Below are 24,289 nucleotides of genomic sequence, written 5' to 3' on the forward strand. Positions count from 1 at the left end.
TCAAAAGAGTGTGGTATTGGCACAAAAAACAGACACATAGATCAATGGAACAAGATAGAGAGCCCAGAAATAAACCCAGGTACTTAATCTATGACAAAGGAGGCAAAAATATACGATGGAGAAAAGACAGCCTCTTCAGTAAGTGGTGCTGGGTAAACTGGACAGCTGCATGTGAAAGAATGAAATTAAAACATTCTTTAATGCCATATACAAAAATCAACTCAAATTGGATTAAAGATCTAAATGTAAGATTGGATACTATAAAACTCCTAGAGGAAAACATAGGCAGAACACTGACATAAATTGCAGCAATAATTTTTTGGATTCATGTCCTAAAGTAAATAAAAGCAAAAATAAATAAATAAATGGGACCTAATTCAATTTAAAAGCAAAAGACACCATTGACAAAACAAAAAGACAACCTTTTTTTTCTATTTATTGTGATGAAAAGGATCATCTAGTTTCCATTTCTACTGAATGGGAGAAAATATTTGCAAATGATTCGACTGATAAGGGATTAATATCTAATATATATAAACAGCTAATACAACTTCACATCAAAAAAAAAAACAGATAACCTAATTAAAAAATGGGAAGAAGAACTGAACAGACATTTTTCCAAAGAGAAAATGGAGGTGGCCAACAGGCATATGAAAAGATGCTCAATATTGCTAATCATCAGTGAAATGTAGCTCAAAACCACAATGAGCTATCACCGCACACCTGTCAAAATGGCTATTATCAAATAGAACACAAATAACAAATGTTGGTGAGGATGTGGAGAAAAAACCCTTGTACACTGTCGTTGGGAATGTAAATTGGTGCAACCACTGTGGAAAACAGTATGGAGCTTTCTCAAAAAACTAAAAATAGAACTACCATATGACCCAGCAATTCCACTCCTGGGTATATATCCAAAAAGCCACAAAAACACTAATTTGAAAAATATATGCACCCCAGTGTTCATATCAGCATTATTTACAATTGCCAAGATATGGAAGCAACTTAAGTGTCCATCAACAGATGAATGGATGAAGAAGATGTGATATACACACACAAACACACGGACACACACAATGGAATACTACTCAGCCATAAAAAAGAACAAATTTGCAGCAACATGGATGGACTTGGTGGACATTATACTAAGTGAAATAAGTCAGACAAAGAAAAATACTGTATGATATCACTTAACTGTGGAATCTAAAATATATAACAAACTAGTGAATACAACAAAGAAGCAAATTCACAGATACAGAGAACAAACTAGTGTCACCAGTAGGGAGGGAGGGAGGGAAAATATAGTGGTGAGGAGTGAGAGGTACAAAGTATTTGATGTAAGATAGGCCATAAGGATATGTTGTATACCACGGGGAATATTATCTAATATAATATAATTATAACTAATATAATATCTAATATTAGTAAATGTTAACTGTGTGATAAAACTATATGTAATTTTTTTTCTTTCATGTTTTAGAAGAAAACTTTTTTTCCTACTTTTCAGAAAAAACAAGGAGAGAAATGACAGCCAAAGGTTCTACAGGAATGGAAGTTCTGCTGTCAACATTAGAGGTAAGTCACTGACATGCTTTAATTATGTAGCTGTTAATAGCAACCAATACTGAGAGAAAAAAAATTACAAAGTACAGAATTTTTATCCTAGAGGTAGAGCCAATGAATGGAAGTTTGTTTTCTTTTTTAAATTATTTGGAATGGGGATATAAACATTCTAACATATATTAGATAAACCTCTAAGTGTATTTCCCTAGGATTATAATGATAACCATATTTTAAATCTTAATATGCCATTCTAATTGGTAATAGAAAATAAAGCATTAGTTGGAAATAAATCTTTAGCTTAAAATAAATGATTGAGGGACTTCCCTGGCAGTCCAGTGGTTAAGACTCTGTGCTTCCACTGCAGGGGGCATGAGTTTGATTCCTGGTCATCAGGGAACTAAGATCCTGCATAATGTGTGGCATGGCCAAAAAAAAAAAAAAAAAAAAGATTGAAATTGGAAATTCTCATTTATACTGTTAGTTATTCATTTATGATTAAGTTCACTTCATACATTGGTTGAATAACTATATTATATTGATATTAATTAAGTTTCAATGCTAGTATAACAGTTCGGGGTGGATCAGCAAGACAGAATCAAGATTTTATATTTTATTCAGTGCAGTGTTAAAAATAAGGAGTGAGTGAGTACATTGTATACCTTAGACTTAAACAATGTTATATGTCAGATTATATCTTAGTAGAACTGGAAAAAAAATGATCAGGGAGTGAGTTCATGTGTGTGTGTTTTTTTTTTTGACTGTGCTGCATGGCTTGTGGGATCTTAGTTCCCTGACCAGGGATGGAACCTGTGCCCTCAGCAGTGAAAGTGTGAAGTCCTAACCACTGGACTGCCAGGGAATTCTCTTTTTTTTTTTCCTTTAATTGAAGCATAGTATTGATTTACAATATTATATTTTTTATAGTTTCAGGCGTACGGCATAGTGATTCAGTGTTTTTACAGTTTATACTCCATTAAACGTTATTACAAGATAATGGCTATAAATTCCCTGTGCTATACAATATATTCTTGTTGCCTATTTGTTTTATACTTAGTATTTTTTAACTCAGTTCTGTACCCCTAATGTGCCCCTCCACCATTTTCTCTCCCCACTGGTAACCACTAGTTTGTTTTCTGTATCTGTGAGAATGTTCCAATTTTGCTTTATACATTCATTTGTATTATTTTTTAGAGTTCTCATATAAGTGATAGCATACAATATTTGTCTTTCTCTGTCTGACTTGTTTCACTAAGCATAAAATTCTCTAGGTCCATCCACATTACTGCAAATGGCAGAATTTCATTATTATGGCTGAGTAATACTCTATTTTGTGTGTGTATATATATATATATATATATATATATATATATATATATACACCACATTTTCTTTATCCATTCATCTGTTTATGGATACTTGGGTTGCTTCCATATCTTGGTTACTGTAAACAGTACTGCTATGAACATCAGGGTGCATATATCTTTTCAAATTAGTGTTTTTGTTTTTTTCTGGATATATACTCAGGATGGGAATTGCTGGGTCATTCTGTAGTTCTATTTTTAGTTTTGAGAAACCTCCACACTCTTTTCCACAGTGGCTGCACCAATATACATTCCCACCAACAGTGTGCATGGGTTTTTTCCTCCACATCCTCACCAACATTTGTTTTTTGTGTTCTTTTTGATGGTAGCCATTCTGACAGGTGTGAGGTGATAGCTCATTGTTGTTTTGATTTGCACTTCTATAATAATTATCCTCATTGTACATCTTTTCATGTGCCTTTTAATTTGTTGAGACTTGTTTTGTGGCCTGGCATGTGATCTATCCTGGAGAAGGTTCCATGTGCACTTGAAAAGATTATGTATTCTGCTGTTTTGGGATGTAATGTCCTGTAGATACCTATTAAGTCCAACTGGCCTCTGGTGTCATTTAAGACTACTGTTGCCTTTTTGATTTTGTGTCTGATAAGCTGTCCAGTGATGTAAGTGGGGTGTTAAAGTCTTCTACTATTATGTATTATTGTCAGTTTCTCCTATATGTCTGTTAGTCATCACGAATTATTAGAGTAATGCAAATCAAAATCACAACGAGGTATCACCTCACATTGGTCAGAGTGGCCATCATCAAAAAATCTACAAACAATAAATGCTGGACAGGGTGAGGAGAAAAGGGAACCCTCTTGCACTGTTGGTGGGAATGTAAATTGATATAGCCACTATGGCGAACAGTATGGAGGTTCCTTAAAAAACTAAAAATAGAACTACCATGTGACCCAGCAATCCCACTACTGGGCATATACCCAGAGAAAACCATAACTCAAAAAGACACATGCACCCCAATGCTCATTGCAGCACTATTTACAATAGCCAGGTCATGGAAGCAACCTAAATGCCCATCAACAGACGAATGGATAAAGAAGATGTGGTATATATACACAATGGAATATTACTCAGCCATAAATAGGAACGAAATTGGGTCATTTGTAGAGACGTGGATGGACCTACAGACTGTCATTCAGAGTGAAGTAAGTCAGAAAGAGAAAAACAAATATATGTTAACGCATGTATGTGGAATCTAGAAAAATGGTACAGATGAACCTGTTTGCAAGGCAGAAATAGAGACACAAACGTAGAGAACAAACGTATGGACACCAAGGGGGGAAAGGGGTGGTGGGATGAATTGGGAGATTGGGATTGACATATATACACTAATATGTATAAAATAGATAACTAATGAGAACCTTCTGTATAGCACAGGGAACTCCCCTGTACGGTAGAAACTAACACAACATTGTAAAACAACTATATCCCCTCCCCCCCAAAAAAACTATAGGGTGCAAGATAGTTTTGTACAAGGGTGTATTGTACAACATGGGGAATATAGCCAATATTTTGTAATAACTAAATGGAAAGTAACCTTTTAAAATTGTATAAAATTTTTTAAAAATTAAAAATAAAAAACTGTATTTAAAAAAATAATTATCCCACTTCCCTGGTAAATGAGATAGAAGTGCAACTTCCATTCAGATTCCAGTGGCCTGAACTCAGTCATATGGCCCAAATGTAATTGCAAAAGAGCTGGAAAATGTGGTTTGGCTGTGTACCCAGGAAGAAGATGAACACTTAGCAATACTGCTCCTGCCGCAGTCCATTCTTTTCTTTAACAAATGTTTGTCTCTCATTCTTCCAACTCCGTCCCCAGTAAGCCAGTGGTCCAGTTAACACCCACAGTGCTAAGACAAGGGTCTCTGGTTAATGTGTGGTCCTTTTTCTGGTCTGGATTTGACTTTCTGGTTCCATTAGTCTCTGCCCTTAAATGGTGACGTAGACAACACTTATTCCCTTTTGGGAAGGGGAAGAACAAGAGTCCCATTCCAGTCACTGATACATTGCAATTCCGAAATTCCTCTAAATAAGCACTGTAAAATCCTTCTACTCTGGGGATGAGGCAGTTCCTTGAATAGGCCACAGTTCTGCTGTCTATGTGGTTTTCTTCATCCAAGCATTGCTTTTAGTAAGAGAAATATAACCAAAGTACAGTATTTAAACATTTTCTCTTATTAGATTGGTTGTTCAGACTTTGGGAAATAGTTACTTTTCTGCATTGTGGGTTGGAGTGTAAATTGCTCAGTGAAGAGCAAGTTAGTAATATCTACTATCAAACTAAATGCCCATATCATTGACCCAGAAATTCTAGGAATTTATCCCATGTACAGTTGTACTTGCTTCCCTGTAAGTGTACGTACTTAGTTTTGGTTGCAATTTTTAATAGCAAAAGATTTAAAAAATTTAAATATCCCATTGATAGGTGACTGGTTGCATAAACAATGGTATTGCCATGCAGTGGAATATATCCTGTGGCCCTTAAAAAAGGGTGAAGAAACTATTTATTGACATGTAAAAATATCAGTATAAAAATAGTTATCTATAGAGCAGTAATACCATTTGGAGAAATAAATCTATGTATACATGTGTATTTACATGGATTACTTTTATGTGTGTACAGTATCTTGCTGGATGCACAAGAAATTGATAATGCAGTTACTTTTTGAGAGGGGAGCTCACTGGATAGTCACCATATATACATTGTAGTGCCTTTTATATTTTAATACATTTATTTGTATTGTCTATTTGGTAGAAGTTGACGAGTTCAAATGACAAATTAATTCCTGTTGATAATAAGAAAATAATAGCTCAGATGATTTCCAAAAAATTTTAAGGACGATAAGAGACTGAAGTGATGTGTGAGAATAATGAAAACCTGAATACGTTTATTCTTAGAGAAACCAAAAAGGTCATCTGTAAAATATAGGTGGTTCCCGACAGACAGAAAAAGTTTGGGAATCACAAATTTACAATGTTTTAATAAAGCAAATAAACTATTTATTTCAGAAAACGAAAGATCTTCAAACTACACTTAATATCTTAAGCATTCTTGTTGAGCTGGTGTCAGCTGGTAAGTTTTTGTTTCCTTTGGTGTAATTTCTGTTTGTAAACAATGATCAGAAATGCATCATGTGTACTTTTTTTTGGAATTTTCTGATACTCATACAGAGGCTATTCTGAGTATTGGAATTTGGAAGCGAAAATGTCATACTCTTGTTCTTGCTTTGTTTTTGGTATCTTCTGGTGTCCCTCAAACCCATGTGTTTTAGAGCCTTGAATGTAGAGTTTTGCATCACTTTTATTTACTGTCTGCGCTATTTTTTAAACTAACATAAATAAAATAAAATTTTATTTTGATGCTATTTGTTTGCTTTCTGAAGTCATCACTTTTAATACTTCTTTAAAGCTAACAGGTTGTGATATCTAATATGTTATAGAAGAATTTGCGATTTCAACATATTTCTTTCAAAAAACTTCTTAGGTGGAGGTCGAAGAGCGAGTTTCTTAGTCTCCAAGGGTGGTTCACAAATATTATTACAGATACTTATGAACGCCAACAAAGAATCTCCTCTGAATGAGGAGTTAATGGTGCAGATTCATTCCATTCTTGCAAAAATTGGACCGAAAGGTAAGGGTTTTGTTTGTATGACTCTCAGGTGGAACTGTTTTTGTTACATCAATTCTGTGTGCCTTGAAACTGGTAAATTTTACAATCTAAAATGCTACTGCTTTGTCTTGGTCTGAGTCATGGAATGCTTTTTACAGTCAACTAGTGACCTGCAAGAATTTAGGATCCTAAATTCCTGAGTAATTCTATTGCATATGGTGGAAAAAGGAAGAAAAAATGCGTTAAAGTCAGAAGTGTGTCTTGGTGTGTGTGTCCCTGCATATATATGTTACAAAAGATACACATAACATGGATATTGTTGAGGCCAGAAGGAGGGAGTGTGGATGGGAATGCTTTGAGGAGCATGCAGGTAGAATGTGTTTGCTTTTCATTAATAGTCATCTTATAGTCACGTCTCAGTGCCTAAAAAGCTTACAGTCTAGTTAAGCTTTTAATCATAATCATATAAGAAAGTGATTACAGCTTTAATTATCTCAGATCAACTTTTAGTTGATAATATGAATTTACAATATTAGTTTTAGAAATTTCATTGTTTTATGACATTTCATTTTATTCAGAAGTTATATATGAATAAATTGTGTTTGTTCATTTTTTTTAAACAGACAAAAAATTTGGAGCGAAAGCTAGAATTAATGGAGCTCTAAATATAACCCTGAATTTGGTCAAACAGAATTTGCAGAATCATCGCTTGGTTTTGCCTTGTCTTCAGCTTTTACGAGTATATTCTGCCAACTGTGAGTATTTCAGAGCAGCTTTTAGTTAGCTCAGTGTTGTGAAGTTAACACAAAATGAAAATTCTGTACTTTAACTTCATAAGTCTCTAAAATTTGTGGACAAGGAAAGAGAATATTTAATATGGCTCTTTGTAATTCTAACCCCCCACCACAGAAGTGAGGTAGGGTAAGAAGGTGAGTTGACAAAATCTTCAGAATTCTCATTAATTCCCCCAGTTTGTAAAGGCATGTAGTAAGGGGGATGAGTAGGTGGCCTGTGGAGAAGATTTGGAGGAATATGAGGACATTGGAAGCTGGAAAAACTGCTATGCGTATTTGGATTTTCACAGATGAGAGGAAAATTGAGAAGGAAGGAATGTGGTGGCATAGTCACCTGGAGCTAATTCTCTTCAGTAATGAATAGGGAAGTAGCAGAACCGAAAATAAATAGCACAGGAGCCTCTGAGGAAGCTGGAGAAAACAGTAATCACAGGGAGAGAGTCTCAGATGAAGTGTCTCCCAATGGGCGTACACACACACACACACACACACACACACACACACACACACACACATATTCTCTCCCTCTCTCACTAATGTAATATTAGGTCCCAAGCCCCTGAGGTATGGATTTTCTTCTATTCCCTGACTGTGGGATTGGAATGATTAATAAAACACCTAGAATTGAGACTGTACAGTACATATTATTGCAGAACATCATCACAAAATAACGATAATCAAAGTGGTAGATGCGTGTGTGTGTGTGTGTATTTATTTATCTGTATCTATACTTTGACAATATAGCTAAAGGTGTACTCACAGGAAAATAGTTTTGAATACTTAAATAATTAACACTTAAATAATTAAGAAGCACATACGGAAATGAATTAATTGGCTGTTTAAACAAAGAAATTAGGAACAGAACAATAAACATAAGGAAAGCAGAGGAATGAAATAGTAAAGAAAAAATACGTTATGAAATCTTCAAAAGTTGATTTAAAAAATAAAACAATTGGATTAAAAATAAAACAGATAAACCACTGAATGAAGGAAAAAGGAACACAAAACAGACTAAAATTAGAAGCGATAATGGAGTAATAAACAGATATAGAGGAAATTAAAATTGTCATACAAAACTTTAGGAACTACATTTTCGGTGGCATTTTATTTAATTAAGCACCAGGAGGTCAGTAAACAGTGTATCTATAATTTTTAAATAATATTTGTTCAGGATTGAAAATGTTAGGCACAATTTTCTGGTTAGGTAATTATTTGCATGTTCTGTCTAAAGTGTACCTGTTTTTCCCTACTGCTGTCGCTTTAGTTAAGGTCCTCATTACCTCTCGCCTAGACCACAGTCTCCTAATGTGTCTCTCAAATCCATCTTTCCTACAATGCTGTTAGATCTGACCTGTATCTAAAATGCAGATCTGATTTGTTGTTCCTTTTGGGTAATTCCCTGCAGTTGAAAGAATTAACAGCTTCTAGGACCTTTCATAATTTGTTTTAACTTCTTTTCCCACCTCATCTTCCCATTGGCACGCCTTTGTCTAACACTTTGTTTTAACAACATGTAACTGCAATTTCCCTGCAACATTAAAAAATAAAGCAAAAAAACCCCCCTTCCTTTGAAGTATTGACTAAGGTGGACTTTACGAGGGACTTGAGTTCACATTTACTAAACAATTTGTATATATTTTTGGCTATGTATCACATGTATATACATTTCTACTCACTGAGGTTTTTAAATCACTTTACATCTTTTTTTTCCCCTTCCCAGCTGTGAATTCTGTATCCTTAGGGAAAAATGGAGTTGTGGAACTGATGTTTAAAATCATTGGACCATTTAGTAAGAAGAATTCCAGTCTTATGAAGTGAGTAAATGTATTATGTGTAAATAGAGGTATACCCTTTGTTATTTTGGGCCTTACCATCTTGATCTGTACAATGAGCAGGTTGAGTTAAATTGTATCTAGGGTCCTTTCTCAGTTCTTAAATAGTGATTTAATTATGGTACAGATTTTCTTTAGTATAAAGTTTAATCTTCAAAAATATATCAAAATTAGATACATTCATTGAACATAGTGTTATGGAAATTTAGACTTTGAACATTCCTAGATACTATAATAGGAAAAAAGACCATTTATAGAGTATCATTCATTCAGAAACATTTATTGAGTGCCTACTATATTCCCTACCCAATTTTACAGTCTTTTAATGACTACTTCTTTCAGTCTTACAATTATCTGGATATATTTTAACTTTATACATTTCTTCTTTGTCAAAATCATGTTATTCTTTTTCTTACTTTGAGATATGTATATATATCTCAAAATATGTGTTATATATGTGTGTATTTGTGTGTGTGTGTGTATATATATATATATACACACACACACACATCCATAAATAAATAAATAATAAATAAATATATATACACACATATGCACATTCATTTGTAGGTCTCTCAACCTCAAAAAAAAAAAACTGAAAGCAGTTTCAGTTATTTCATTATATTTAGTACTTTCTTAAGCCAAATTAATGGTCATTCTTTAAAAAAAATTTTTATTATGGAATTTTTCAAATACAGCACTTATATTAATTATTACTTATTATATTCAACAGTTATCAACATTCTGCCATGTTTGTTTCATTTATTCCCCCTCCAGACTTTTATTTATTTTTCCTGGGGTATTTTTAAGCAAATCCCAGATGTTTTCCACATATATATGAATTTCTGTAAGCAAATACCAGATATTTTCTCACTTTTCCCCTAAATATTTCATTATGTAACTCTGCTAAATAGGGACCTAAAAAATAACCATAATGCTGTAATCATACTCAACAAAATGATTAATTCCCTAACACAATCTAAAATCCAGTGTGTTTAGTTTTCTCCAGTTGTCTCCAAATGCCCTTTAAAGCAAATATCAGCCATGACGTTTATACTGTAAATTCTTTAGTATGATCACTATCAGACATAGTTTTTTTCTTTTAGTGTTACCAAAGTATCATTTCTTTGTTCAACAATATTAATAATTCTTCAAGATCATCTAATATTTTCTGATTGTCTGAGGAATGTCTTTTTTTTTACAGTTGGCTTGTTCAAATCAGGATCCAAATAAGGGCTCTACATTCTACTTGATTGATAAGTCTTGTAATTTTTTGCAGTCAATAACAGTCCCCCTACTTTTCCGTTCTGTTTTATTTGTTGAAGGAACTGGGTGGCATCTTATAGAATGTCCCAACATAGATTAAGATGACTGTATACTGGGATCACTTAATTTGTAGGTATATCCCTCAAATTTTCTGTAGACTGATGGAGCTTGAGGCTTGATTAGATTTGTTTTTTTTTTTTTTTTAATGGTCAAAATATTTCATAGGTGGTGCTGGGTCTCTGTTTTGCACCACTGAAAATCATTGTGTTGAAATGTTCCATCCCCTTTCACCTAAAAACTTAGCAATATTTCATAGCATTGCCTGATCCATTATTTCTTAAAAGGTTCCAAAATAGTGACTTTTTGGAACCTTTTTCTCAATAAAAAACCTTTTCTCAATAATAAACCTTTTTGGAATTATTTTCTCAATAATTTTCTCATTCTTTCTACTTTTATTAGCTGTGATTCTTTTATAAGGAAGAACTTGTCCACATCAACTGTTTGGTTAAATTTTACAAATGAATAATGTCCAGAACATGCTCAGTCTTTTCACCCTTACTTAATAAAGGCCAGATGTTTAGCTTTTACCCTGCTTGAAAATGGAAGCTTACTTGCACATATAATTATTTATTAAATATTATTTGGTGGGATGACAGCATATTTACTTATATAAAGATCATACACACAGTCTTAGAGCATCTGATGAAATGTGACAAGATAAAGAAAATGATTGTTCACAATTAGTAAAACCAACTTCCAGAATTGATGTAGTGTAGTGAGTGGGCTTTGGAGCTCTGCAGAACTTGATTTGCATGTTAGCTCTTACTGGCCTCATGATATGAAGTAAGTTGCCTAACTTTTTATGCCCCAGTTTCCTGTCTATAAAATGGTAGTATTTGTGCCTACATCATAAGGTTGTTATGAGGATTTAATGAGTTAATTCTTGTAATTAGCACAATGGCTATATTAATGCAGTGTAATTAGTTTAGGTAAGTAATGTAGTAATGTGGATGTGCATGAATCCTAGTTAATATTAAAAATATATTCTTTATCTTTAAAATTTTTATGGCTTTTCTCTTCTTGATCTTTAAAGTACTTTAAAATTAATCTTGATCTTGGTTATGATCTCCTACTTAAGGTCTACATTACTCTATTGTAACCAAGTTACCAAACCTAATATAAAAAGTTCCTATGAGAAAAGAACATTTCACAAGTATCTGTATAATATACAACATGGACCATTTCCAAAACCATGTAGAAATCAGTGGGTCTAAACTTCTGAGAAAGGAATGTAAATTATCTACATTATTCCTTCATTCTTTTTTCTATATTTTAAAAAGAAAAACTCTTTAAACTTTATTTTTACTTTAAAAAGGATAAACCATTCATTGACCAGACATCTATATCATGATTCCTTTATTATTTTGAATAATTGTAGGATCTCCCCCTTAATTAAACAATCTCAACATCTAGAGCATTTGTATACCAATTTTTCCTCCCCTTAATGCCGTGCATTTAGTTAGTTGAAGAAGATTGAGGGTTATTATTTATGTTTGAAGAGCGGTGCTTTCCTTTAGAATTTCCTTTCCTTTCCAATTTTAGGTTTTGGATTTAAACACTGTTAATCTAGAAGGAAGCAACTCTAAAAGCTATTGTAACTCTTTCTGAGTTTCACTACAGGTTTGGAGGTTATTGCAAGGATTGACTCCCCCCTGCAACTTAAATAACTTCATGAGTACCTGGGGCTTCAGTTTCTCCTCCCTCACTGCTCCCAAATGAATAAGCCACAGGCTGCTTTTAAAGCCATTGTTAGTTATGTTATTCTGTGTGGGACTTGTGAAGACTGAAAAATATATGAGGAAGTATAAAATATTGGTGCTGAGAAATTCTAATCAACATATAAAAATGTACTTTTCAATAAATACTATTCTGTAATTGTTGGGTAACTTTTATATTATAAATTCATACTGGCTTATAACTGATATAGAATTGCAGAAATTCCTTAGTACTGAAGTTTTTAAAAATACCTTTTAAAAAACATCTTGGTAAAACTGTCAAGACGACTTTGCACCAAACTTCATAATTTCTTTTCATCTAATGGGGCTGTGGAACAAGCATGATGGGCAGAAGGAATTGGGTGCATATCCAGTTTTGGCAGCATTGAAGAATAAACATCAAGAGAAAAACATGTAGTTTAAGGCTTAGAAAATGTCAGAGCACTTCTGTTTGGTTCAAATGTGTTGTAAACAGCTGCCAGCAGGCAGAAAGACTGTTTCTGAAAGTGCTGTTAAGATTTTTAAAATTTTGAATTAAGACTTAGCTGTAGATGGGAAAATTCTGAGTTCATTGCAAATGATTGCCTCTAAGCAATTGTATTAGTTTCCTAGGACTGTTGTAACAAAGTACCTAGTACAAAGTTGGTAGTTTACAATAACAAATTTATTGTCCCTGGAGGCTGGAAGTTCAGAATCAACTTGTCAGCAGGACCAGTGTTCCCTTTGTAACCTGCAGGGGAGAATCCTTCCTTGCTTATTCCTAGCTTTTGGTGGTTTGCTGGCAATCTTTAGTGTTCTTTGGTTGTAGGTGCAACATTTCAGTCTCTGCCTCTATCATCATATGGTGTTCTCTCCTTGTGTGTCTGTCTTCAAATAGTCTTCCCTCTTTTTATAAGAGCATCTGTGTTGATGGATTAAGGGCAGTCTACTCCAGCATGACTTCATTTTAACTAATTACATCTGCAAAGACCCTGTTTCCAGATAAGGCCACGTTCTGAGGTGCTAGAGGTTTGGACTTCAACATATCTTTTTGGAGGAGACTGACATTTCTGATTTCATAATTTTCTTTCTCAACAAGAATCTTGTATGATTTATTTTTCATATCACTTAGTTTTTATGTGACCCTAGGCATATTATATTCTGAAATCCTTAGTTTCCTTATTCATAAAATGTGTCAATTCTATGGACTAGGAATTTTTTTTTTTAACAATTAAACTAGAAAACACATATACAAGGCATATGTAACAATTTTTGGCATTTGTCAGGCCTTGCTGAATGAAGTCTTTTTTCCCCAAAATTGCCATTGTACTTAGAAGATCCATTTAATTCTGATTTTGACCAATTTAAAAGTCATCCTTATTCTGATAGTTTTACAGTCTTAAGTGCATTTTATTGAATAATTATAAGATTATGAAAAGTTTCTTACTGATGATTCAGTGCTGTGAAAATTCTGTTATAATTTTATAGTTTTCATTTACTTTTAACTTGCCATTACCAAAACTGCACATTGTTTTCAGAAAGTTACATGCAGGAGTTTATATTTTTTAGAGCATATACTGTTGTTTTTATTTTACAAATGTTATCATAAATAAATGTTTATATGGTTGCTTTATTTGTGTCAATAAACCAAAATGTAACTGTTAACAACTTGCTCTAGAGGGTAGCAGTAATGAGCATTTATTATAAATGAGCACTTAGTCTGTACCTAGTCCTGGATTATTGTTTCAGGTTTTATTTTGAACCAATATCCATCTTAAATCAGTATCCGTTTTAAATCTTCTAAGTCATCTTAGAAGTCATCATCTGGTCACGCTATGTGTACCACTAGTGTGTATGTAGCTTTTTTAACTTTATTATCTTGTTTTCAGTTTTAATTTCTTGAGTAGTTTTTCCATAGATATGTACATTTTATTACATTATCTAGATTGTAAAATTATCTGTGAAAGAGATAACTTTGTTTTCTAATTTTATACCCATGAAGAACCTGCTACTGTGGGTATCTAGTAGGCATTCAACAAATGCTTAGTGATGAGTGAAATGCTTAAATTTGACAGTGTACATATTTTTATGCAAATTAATTATCCTTGTTGAAATCTTACTAAGAGGTACTGGCTTATATTTTTAAAGTTCCTGAAAGTTCCATTTCTTCAATAACTCATTTTTAAAAAAATATTTGAATTACAGGTTTTCCACAGTGATGTTATATATATTTTCAAAGTTGCTTAATGGCCACTGATTTCACTGTGTGTAACTGCACATTTATATTCAAAGAATATATAAGTCCTCTAATGGGCAGTGAGAATTTTTGAGATGTTAATTAGGTCATTATTCTCTTTGGTGCCGTATGGCTGAAAAATGTTAAGGGTTCATACTTCCTCTCCCCAAACCTCCTAGTTCCAAAATATTTTACATTTGTTATCACATTAAGTGTTAGGATTATTGCTTGATAGAACTAAAATACTTTGAAGTCAGATAGCTACGAATATCTATAGAATTTTGTAGTTGCAAACTTTGTGTTAAAACTTGTTTTTGTTTTAATTTTTTTGTGAATCAGAATCTATGATTCTTAGTATTATTCCTTTGTGAACTCTGTCCCAGTCAGACACAGGTACAATGATTCCATTCACCTAACCTCTGATATGAAGACTTAGACATTGTTAATTTTCTTCTTTTTCTTTCTTAAACATTTTTTTTTTGGTGCTTTTTTGTTGATATTTCAATCTTCCTCATATCCAATTTTAACCTGAAGGAAGTGAGGCATATAGAGAAACAGCATATGTAATTGATTATAACAGGAATGACATTTGGAGTAGATACTAATTACTTATCTGAAAAGATTGTATGAATTTACTATTGTAGATTAATTTTACTAGTTTTGTTGTTGTTTGTGTTTTCTCATGTTGACAGGGTTGCTTTAGACACCCTTGCTGCATTGCTAAAATCAAGTAAGTTTTTAAATACTAGAAATACTAGATACTATTTTTCTGAGTATTCTGTCTACTATGTTAAAGAAACTAGAAATGTAGATTTAGTTTATGTTTATAAAGCTTGTTCATAATAATTTAATGTCAAAGTTGATTTTATCTTTTAGTACAGTCGATTGATATATATCTAAGATCATTTATGTTTATTGAGCTCTAATTTATCAGTACATTCATATAATTTATTCAAGTATATTGACTTCCTTTTTCTAAGTTACTTTCATAAACATAAAGCCTTGTTAGTAGGGGAAAGTAATATGTAAATATTATATACTATCATTTTGAAAAAGTGATGCTAACATGGCCTTGAGAACATCTACCATGAAGAGTATCTTTGACAACTACTGTCTCTATGTAACATATGATTTTCAGTTAGGACCTCTTTATTAGAAGTTTTATTTCTACCATAAAATTCAAATTTATAACATTAAAAATGACTTAATGTAAATTTACATTTTACTAAATGCATTTACAGACTAAAGCACAATTTTTTTAATCTTCAAAATTGAAGTATTGGAGGAAATGTGTCTTAACGCAATATGGTGCTTTTTTTTTGGAGAGTAACCATCTGCATTATGTGCTTTTTTTCTCTCCATGATACTCAGTGTCTGTATTTTAAATATTAATTTTTGTTAGCACTCCCATTCCCCCATTCCATTGGTTGATTAAATTAACATCTTATTTAACCACAATAACATTTAGTCCTAAAGATCTATGTTGATGGCTTTCAATGTTATTTTTCCCAAAAACTGTCTATTGATGGTGAGACCAACTTGCCCTTAAGTTTGATGAGAAGGACAGTAGCAAATGATTAATTGATTGAGAATCTGATATTTGGTAATGATTTATTAAATTTAAAGAATCACCTTAGGTATTACTATTATATACTAGAGTGCATAAAATTCAGTTAACAGTTTTATCCTTGAAATGAAATGTGTGTTATTCAATTAGATTAGCTATGTAGCTTTGTTTTCATATATGATGTGATAAACTTTAGACCAAGATTAGAATATTTGGATTAATTTCAAAGATATTTGTAGCCTTGCTTTGATGTGCCTTCCCTGCCTTTGTGGTTCAAATTGTTTAAAGATTAATTTTTAAATTAATGTAGGCATATTTTTTTTGATTTAGAGTAGATTAAAATAGCCATTAAAACTAAACTCTTATTAAAGCTTACTAATTTTCAGAATCACTGATGACAAAGTCACTAATTCAAAGTCAGTAAAAACTAAAACTCTAAGTTTCAAGTATTTTTAGAAATCAGTTAACCTAAAATGACTGAAATGCTGATATCTTCAGTTTTAAATAATAAGCTTCCTTTTACTCCCTCCCTTCTTCTCCTTCAAAGGAGGATAGTGGGCAAACATATCTGTTTGCTCCATCAGGTAAAAAAGTAACTGACAAGTAAATGATCCTGGATTGCAGATAGATCTGCTCACTTCTCTTAAGAGTCACTCAGCACCTGTGTTTGAGTTATGCACAAGTTTTTAATTTGATCTTCAATAAAGAATTTAAATATTTCTCATAAATACCATTTAGGCTTTTGGGAATTCCAGTGGAAACACAGTTTGTAATAGGAGTTACAGTGATTCTTAAAAGACATTATGATAGTAATATCTTTTAAGTATTACTGGTAATACTAAGAAGCTAGTAAACTAAAGGCTTATATATTCCAATTGGTGTAAACAAAATATGTATATTTGTTTAAAATACATGAAACTATTGTTAGTCAGACCTATTGAACTGTTCTATAGATAGCCACAGCCTTAACAAACTGTCTCTTCCAGACACAACAGAGGTATTAAACCTTTTACATAAGAAAGTGCCCCCTTCCTGCCCCTGTGAGTTTCTTCCAGCTCTCAAATATCAGAACATAATTTCTAAGAGGGCATTAATAAGTTTGTTGATCTCAGTGTCTTTATGTTTTAGGTGGGTATTAGCACATTTAAAACTGTAGTAATTCTTTCAGGCAACTAAAAGCAGCACAGCCTTACTGTTGCATTATCTTAGTGTCCATGCCATGAGCCAGGTGGTCATTTTATATGTAAATGTAGATGAGGAAGAGATTGGTATTTCTTTCTAAGTAAACAACCTCAGATGGGTTGGTATTCCACATTATCTTGCACTCTTATCATTGGCCCACCCATGTGGTGCTGGGTGGCTCAGGATGTTGCTAAGATACGATCCCCTTGCTCTCATCTTAGTGAAATGCACCCTTTTGGTTAAAAATCTTAAATATTAACATTAAAAAAATGAAGTACATCAAATTTATGAATTTATTTCTGTTAATTTTACCCCAATAAAATTGACTGTTTACAAAAAAAAATTTTGATGCAGTTTTTTCATATATTAAAAAATTAATGACAATAAAGCACTATCTTCTAATCATATAATGCTTCTTACATTTCACTTACTAAAAAGTTGTTTAAGTACTTTTCACTTAGCTTTGTTGTGGCATGGATATTTATATATAATTGTGGGGGTAATTAAAATTTAAAATAATTTCAATAGAAACACATACAATTTGTAGTAGGAGCTGCAATCCAATGGAGTTTATTTCACACAAAGATTGTAATAGAAGTTGCGATAATGATAATGGCTTTTAACAAAATCATAGTCACAGCTAGTGAGTTAAAGGCTTATATATTCCTTTTGGTGTAATGAAAGTCAGTATATTCATAAGTTTTAAAATATATGAAAGTTTTGTTAGTATTAACATTTAAAAATATACAACCTTAATTGTGTTAAAGATATTTTGATATTTATTAACCACAAAACAATATATGGGCAGGTTTCTGGAAAATTACCTGGAACTTGTCATATTTATGTTGTTAGCTAAAAAATATTTAAATATGTGGTTGCCATTTATTTTTGGAAAAGTATTGTAAGACTTCATTCCAGTATTGTGGTTATGTTTTTAATTTGATTTATTCTACCAGTGTCTCTTATTATTTAAAAAATATTTTCTCAATTTTCTTTTGTTAAAGAAACAAATGCCAGGAGAGCTGTAGACAGAGGATATGTCCAAGTCCTTTTAACAATTTATGTAGATTGGCACCGCCATGATAATCGGCATAGAAACATGCTCATTCGAAAAGGAATTTTACAGAGTTTAAAAAGTGTTACAAGCATCAAGTTGGGAAGAAAAGCATTTATCGATGCCAATGGGATGAAAATTCTTTATAACACTTCACAAGTGAGTTTTTAATTTTCTTCCTGTTATTATGATTACCTATTAATGATAGGATTTGGTTCTTTGGTTCTTAAGAATACTTAGTATTTCTAAAAATACTCAAAAAGTATGATAAATATATTAAAAAAATCTGAAAGCCAAAAGGCACAATCGTTTCTCAACTGTGACATCAGACTGAGTTTGAGAAAGTGCTCAGTGCATATCTCTGCAATATGAGGTTTCTCCCCCATACGTAAAAGGAAGATGTATATAAATCTCTCCACTGGGCAGGAAGGAATTCCATATAGCCACGTTTTCTAAGGTGTGCAGTTGGCTATACTCAGTTTTGTATGTTCCCCTCATAAGTATTCACAAATCCTTTATGGCTGGTAAGGCAGATATGTTGTTTGTGAGTGTTCTCGGTCTTTCTTCTGGAGAGAATATTTTTAAATAGTGCAGGTACAGAAGTGAAACCTGGAGTTAGGAATCCTGGTTCTGCCAGCCATCTTATGCATAAACCTTCTCAACAATATCTTTAGCAAGATTCTAGCATCTGTAGAGTGAGGATATTGCAAAGTAACCTTTTATTTTTACAAGGCTATAATTATTAGAACAAAATCTGTCTTGAAAATTCCAACCAGTCACCTTGGTTGTGCCCTCTTGGTCTTACACACAACAAATAATCTTTTTCTGTGTGAGAGTAGTTAAGAACACATATTTTATGTTAACTCTTAGCTTTTTCTTTTCTAGATCAATCACATGCACTTATTTTTACTATTCCTAATATAGACAGTGATGGATATTTGATATATGAGGAAGAATTGGGTGACTTTGTTTATGCCACTTCACATTTATGAGCCTTAGTTTTTCATCTGTTTTGACAGGTCAGGTGTGAAGATTTCTACTGAAAACTTCACAGGTTATCAAAGTGCCATCTAAAGCCATCTAGATGTCAATTGTCAATAATAATAACAGTGTTATATGAAATAGTTTCAAATTCCCTGTTCACTAGTCCTTCTCAAGATTAGATACCAGGATAGCAAATTAAACTCTTAAAACTTAAAATTGTGATATTCAGGCTATTCTTTTATAAGTTGAACAGCTAACTTATTAGGGGTGCTATTGCATGATAACTGATAGAATTTTGAGAAAGGCTCAGCCAAATGCACATTCCTTTTTATTTTTTACACCTGTCTTAATTTCTTAATCTTCTTTTTTTTCTTCCCTTAAATTTTCATTTTTATTTTATACCCTAGGCTTGCTAAATGCTCCCTAAGTCACTCATAGATATTACTTAGTGCTTTGGAGACTTCTGGTACCGGAGATGGTACTGATTTCTGCTTAGTTAAAATATTTAAGGAAAATTACTGCTAAATTTGCCATATGAGGTTCTTACTTAAAAAGAGATATTTCTGATTAGTCAAAGCTGTTTTATAATTATGTTAAATTTTTTTGTGGTATTTGCCTTCTGAAAATTATTAATGTATTACTTTCCGAAGTCATGTAAAATTGTTTCACTTATTCACCAAAGGCACATTATCTTTTTTTTCTTTTCTTATAAAACAGGAATGTTTGGCAGTCAGGACCCTTGATCCTCTTGTCAACACCTCCAGTCTGATAATGAGGAAGTGTTTCCCTAAAAATCGCCTGCCACTCCCAACGATTAAAAGTTCTTTCCATTTCCAGTTACCAGTTATTCCTGTGACTGGACCTGTGGCCCAGCTCTACAGTTTACCCCCTGAAGGTAGGACCACATGCTTCTTGCTGGCTTTCAGTGGTTATTGGAATTGTGTGACTTTATCTATTTTTGCTTTTGTTCATCTCCCTAGCAAAAGAAGGTTTTAATGAACACGATAAACCTTCATATTATTTTTTAGTTAATAAATATTTCTTCAAATATAAGAAATTGAGATTGATTAATTAAGGGAAGGAATGTGGGGTATACTACATATGTGGAAATGTGAATTGTGAAAAACTTTAAGTACCACACAGGAACAGTATTTGATAGTTTATATAAATTTTCAAAGTCTAAGAATGTAAACATTAACTGTTTAGGTAATTCTATTTGAGCTTACATTTGTAGCTTTTTAATGAACTTCATTTTTTAAAGTTAAAGGTGTCTAATCATCAAACATGTTACAGTTTATGTTTAACAAAACTTGCACAGTTACCTGATAGAAAATATGAAAATATCATAAATTGGCTCTTTGTCATTTTTGATGCAATATTGTGTACATAGCAAAGGAAGTAAGAGTTTCCACTTCTTAATGTGGGGAAAAAGCAGAATTTTTTTATAAGACACAGCAAAATTCAAAAGAGAAAGTAGTCTAGGCTATTAATAGAATTTCTAAAGTATTTTCTTGTTAGGTGATCACTTTTTAAAAAAGTAAGAGGTTTTTAATTATATTTAAAAGCAATGCTTTGAAGTGATTTATGAAAATTTTTAAGTAATTATAATTAGTTTATTATCCTTGATATAGATTTACCTATGGTATATATCACAGAGTTCACTGTTATGATTGCATTTCTAAAGTATTTAATTATTAAAGTAGAAGTTTAGTCTATACAAAATATCAAAATGGATTATTCAGAAACTTCCTTTAAAAGGTTTAAAAGTCTAAGTCTGGGACTTGATTAAACATCGCTAAGTGAAAACAGTGATCTAATTGCTTCTTCTCATTCCATTTAAAATTGCCAACAGACTTCAAAAATAGGAGAAAAATCTGTACAGAATCTGAAAACTAGATAAAAGGAGCATTCTCATGGAATAAACATAGGGTGTGCAACAAACATGTTGGAGAAAAGAATAGATTAAGGAAGAGTGTCAACTCTATTCACCCTTCTATGAAATGCAGTATCTGGCTCCAGGTTGAGGGCTACTAGTACCTAATTTGGAGGGAGAGTCAAGGAGCTTTTGGAATTTCTTTCTCTCAGTGTAGGATTATGGAGGTTTAAGTGGTGTTCTAACTGGTAGAAAGCTTGTGAGACTTCACTATATGTGGCAGGTAGTAACACTGGGAGAGAGATAGGATATACCCCAGAGTGTTCTTTGTTCAGTGTCCAGAATAATCACATGGATAGAGAAAGCTGACTTGTAGTGCAGGGAATATATCAAACATGGGGAAAAAAAAGACAGAGATAATATTTTTCTGAGGGCTCCTTTTCTGCATCATTTCAGACTGATGGTTCACTGAACTAGAAATGGAGACTTTAATTGACTAAGAAGGCTTCATGAATGAGATGTGAGAGCAATTGCATAGACACAAGGAAAACACCCTGCTCTCCATCATTTTCTCACATATCAGGCTTCATTAAATTTATCACAATTTTCATTATTTTTTACCATCCTCAGTTAGACTGTAAATTCCACGAAGCTAAGACTGTTGTTTTTACCTTCATTTTATCCTCAGCATGCGTTAGATGGCATGAGTTATAATAAATGTGCATTTAACACTTGTTAATGGATGAATTGAGCTGGCCTCCAGACTTATTCTCTTAAACATTTAATGCCAAAAGACAGTGAAGCAGACTCTGGAGATTTGAAGGAAAAGAGTTCTGACTCAAGATTTCTGAACCCTTATTAGAAGCCACCCATATGTGAAGGTGACATATTCTTAGATATGCAAGGGTACAGAAGCATATTGCCCAGGAACCCTTCTGAAGTAATTGTATGAAATAATACTTCAGCCAGGCCAGTGATGAATTAAGTCAAGAACACAGAAGACATGGTAGTAGAGTAATTGTATTTAACATTACAAATTGTTAATTATGTAATACTAAGTAGTTGCTCTACTATTATTTTGAAATATATCAACTAATTTTTGGTGAAAGATACATAATATACGGCTATAGTAAACTGGGTCTTTTGCAATTTATATTCATAGATTTCTTAAATTATAATATTGTTGCATTTCTAAGATGGTAATTATAGAAATAGTGGCCCAAATATGTGTTTCAAAATGTAAAAGTAAAGATCCTTGGACTAGAATCTACTGAACCATAGGAATCCATGGATGGACCTCAGAGACTAAGAACCCTTTGAAATTCTGTATAAAATAATGTATATTCCTTCTTGGAAAAAGTTCTTGAAGAGGTCCATCCATCACTGCCATAGAAAAGTAAGAAAATTTCCAAGATGCACAAAATCCGGAAAATGCTGAATACAAAGCGAGAACAAGCAAATCAGTTTCAGTAATAAGATATCTAAAAGGATAAAATACCCCCATTAAAAAAAAAGAGACTCTCAGGTTGGGTTAAAAACAAAATCTAAGTAGCTGATACATCCTGGAAACTCTTAAAACAGCAAGACTGAAAGCTTAAAATAAACAGATTGGCAACTGTGTATCTGTTTTTCTCAGCTCAAGAAAGGTGAGGAAGACATTATTACTACCCCACAAAATATAAATACAGAACAAAATGTTTAAAGCAAGATATCAAAGATGATTTTATATAAGCTAGATAGTAACAAGTGTGCCAAGCACTAGAACAAAGGTAGATAAAGCTATAATTATTTGGATAATATGGAGAAATTGATAGAAACACAGCATTAGTGGGTGATTTTAATATACCTCTAAGTTCTTGGCAAGTTAAATAGAGGAGATCCAGTCAATCTAAGTGGATGCTGAAGATAGCTCATGTTAATACATTTGAAAATATGATTGAGATGGACAATATTTTAGGGAAATATAAATAACTAAAATTGACTTAAATAGTAGCAAACCCACAACTGAATATGCAATCAAGTTGCCTTCAGTGAAGACACCAAACAACGATGACTTTATAGATTAGTTCTCTCAACTTTCAAGAAATTTTCCTATGCTTTATTTTCCAGAGCATAGAAAAAAAAGAAAAGTTTAGAAGCTAGTATGTTGCTGAAATCAAAACCTGGTAAGAATAACCTGAAACAACTTACAGATCATTGTCACTCATGAAAATAAATACAAAAATCTAAAATACTAGAATATTGAATTGAGCGGCATTTTCAGATATAGGACACTTTGACAAAGTAAGGATTATTTTAGAAAGTAAGTTTATTGTAATATTAAGACTTTAATTAAAATTTATCAGTAGGTCAAAGCAAGAAAACCGATGATTATCTTAATAAATGCTGTGAAGAGTTTTGATAAAAATCATTATTAATTCCAGATAAAATTTCTTAAGGAATATTTTCCATGCTAGCTGAGTATTATCTAACTCAGATCAGCGACCAACATCACAAATAGTTATGAAGTGTTAGAGGAAGACTTTCTCAACCATTATTAAACATTGTTTTGAAAACTCTGGCCAAATCAGTGAGACAGGGAAAGGAAAGGTATTAATCATTAAAAGAGTGAGATAAAATTATATCATTGTCTGCAGAGGATGTTATTGCTCATGTGGAAAATCCAAGCAAATCAATTATAAAATGTATCTTAGACCAGATAAAAGTTCAGTGAAGTCCTGTTTACAAGATAGATGAATAAAATTCACTAGTTTTTTTTTTGTGTGCGTACACGCGCACATGTGTGTATATATATGTATGTATCAACAAAAAACAGTAACAGAAAACACAAAGGGAAAGATCACATTTATAGGAGCAATAGGACGAACAAAATAAACCCCTTGAAATATACTTTCCAAAACCTTATGGAAAGTGCTGACTTGTACCTTTTAATTGTTATATCATACAGATACAGTATAATTTATCTAACTAGTTTCCTATTGATAGCCATTTAAGTTTTTTCCTATGTTTTTGTCTTCACTATAAATGAGCCAAGGACATTTTGAAAACTAACAACAAGGATGATTTATATTCCCTGATTTTAATTGTGAGATTAAGTTACAATAATTGATATATATTGGTGATGGTACAAGAATAGATCATTGGAATAGAAAAGAAGGTCTCAGACACCCTAAGCTATGTGACCTTTCACAT

General features: G+C 32.5%; 1 protein-coding gene across 4 annotated transcripts in view; it reads left to right on the forward strand.

The window, feature by feature from the left end:
- Positions 1 to 24,289, forward strand: part of AGTPBP1 (ATP/GTP binding carboxypeptidase 1) — a 170,154-nt gene that overhangs the window by 50,613 nt on the left and 95,252 nt on the right. For 2 of the 4 annotated variants that reach the window (XM_079927641.1, XM_079927638.1), the window contains 8 exons: positions 1,481 to 1,575; positions 5,955 to 6,018; positions 6,430 to 6,576; positions 7,179 to 7,310; positions 9,070 to 9,163; positions 15,130 to 15,167; positions 18,191 to 18,399; positions 19,942 to 20,119. In XM_079927641.1, coding sequence (XP_079783767.1) covers positions 1,481 to 1,575; positions 5,955 to 6,018; positions 6,430 to 6,576; positions 7,179 to 7,310; positions 9,070 to 9,163; positions 15,130 to 15,167; positions 18,191 to 18,399; positions 19,942 to 20,119 — 957 coding nt within the window. The remainder of the gene's footprint in view (positions 1 to 1,480; positions 1,576 to 5,954; positions 6,019 to 6,429; positions 6,577 to 7,178; positions 7,311 to 9,069; positions 9,164 to 15,129; positions 15,168 to 18,190; positions 18,400 to 19,941; positions 20,120 to 24,289) is intronic. The other 2 variants (XM_079927639.1, XM_079927640.1) reach the window with 1 other exon arrangement.

The sequence above is a fragment of the Stenella coeruleoalba genome (genome assembly GCF_951394435.1).
Source record: "Stenella coeruleoalba genome assembly, chromosome: 7".
Lineage (NCBI taxonomy): Eukaryota > Metazoa > Chordata > Mammalia > Artiodactyla > Delphinidae > Stenella > Stenella coeruleoalba.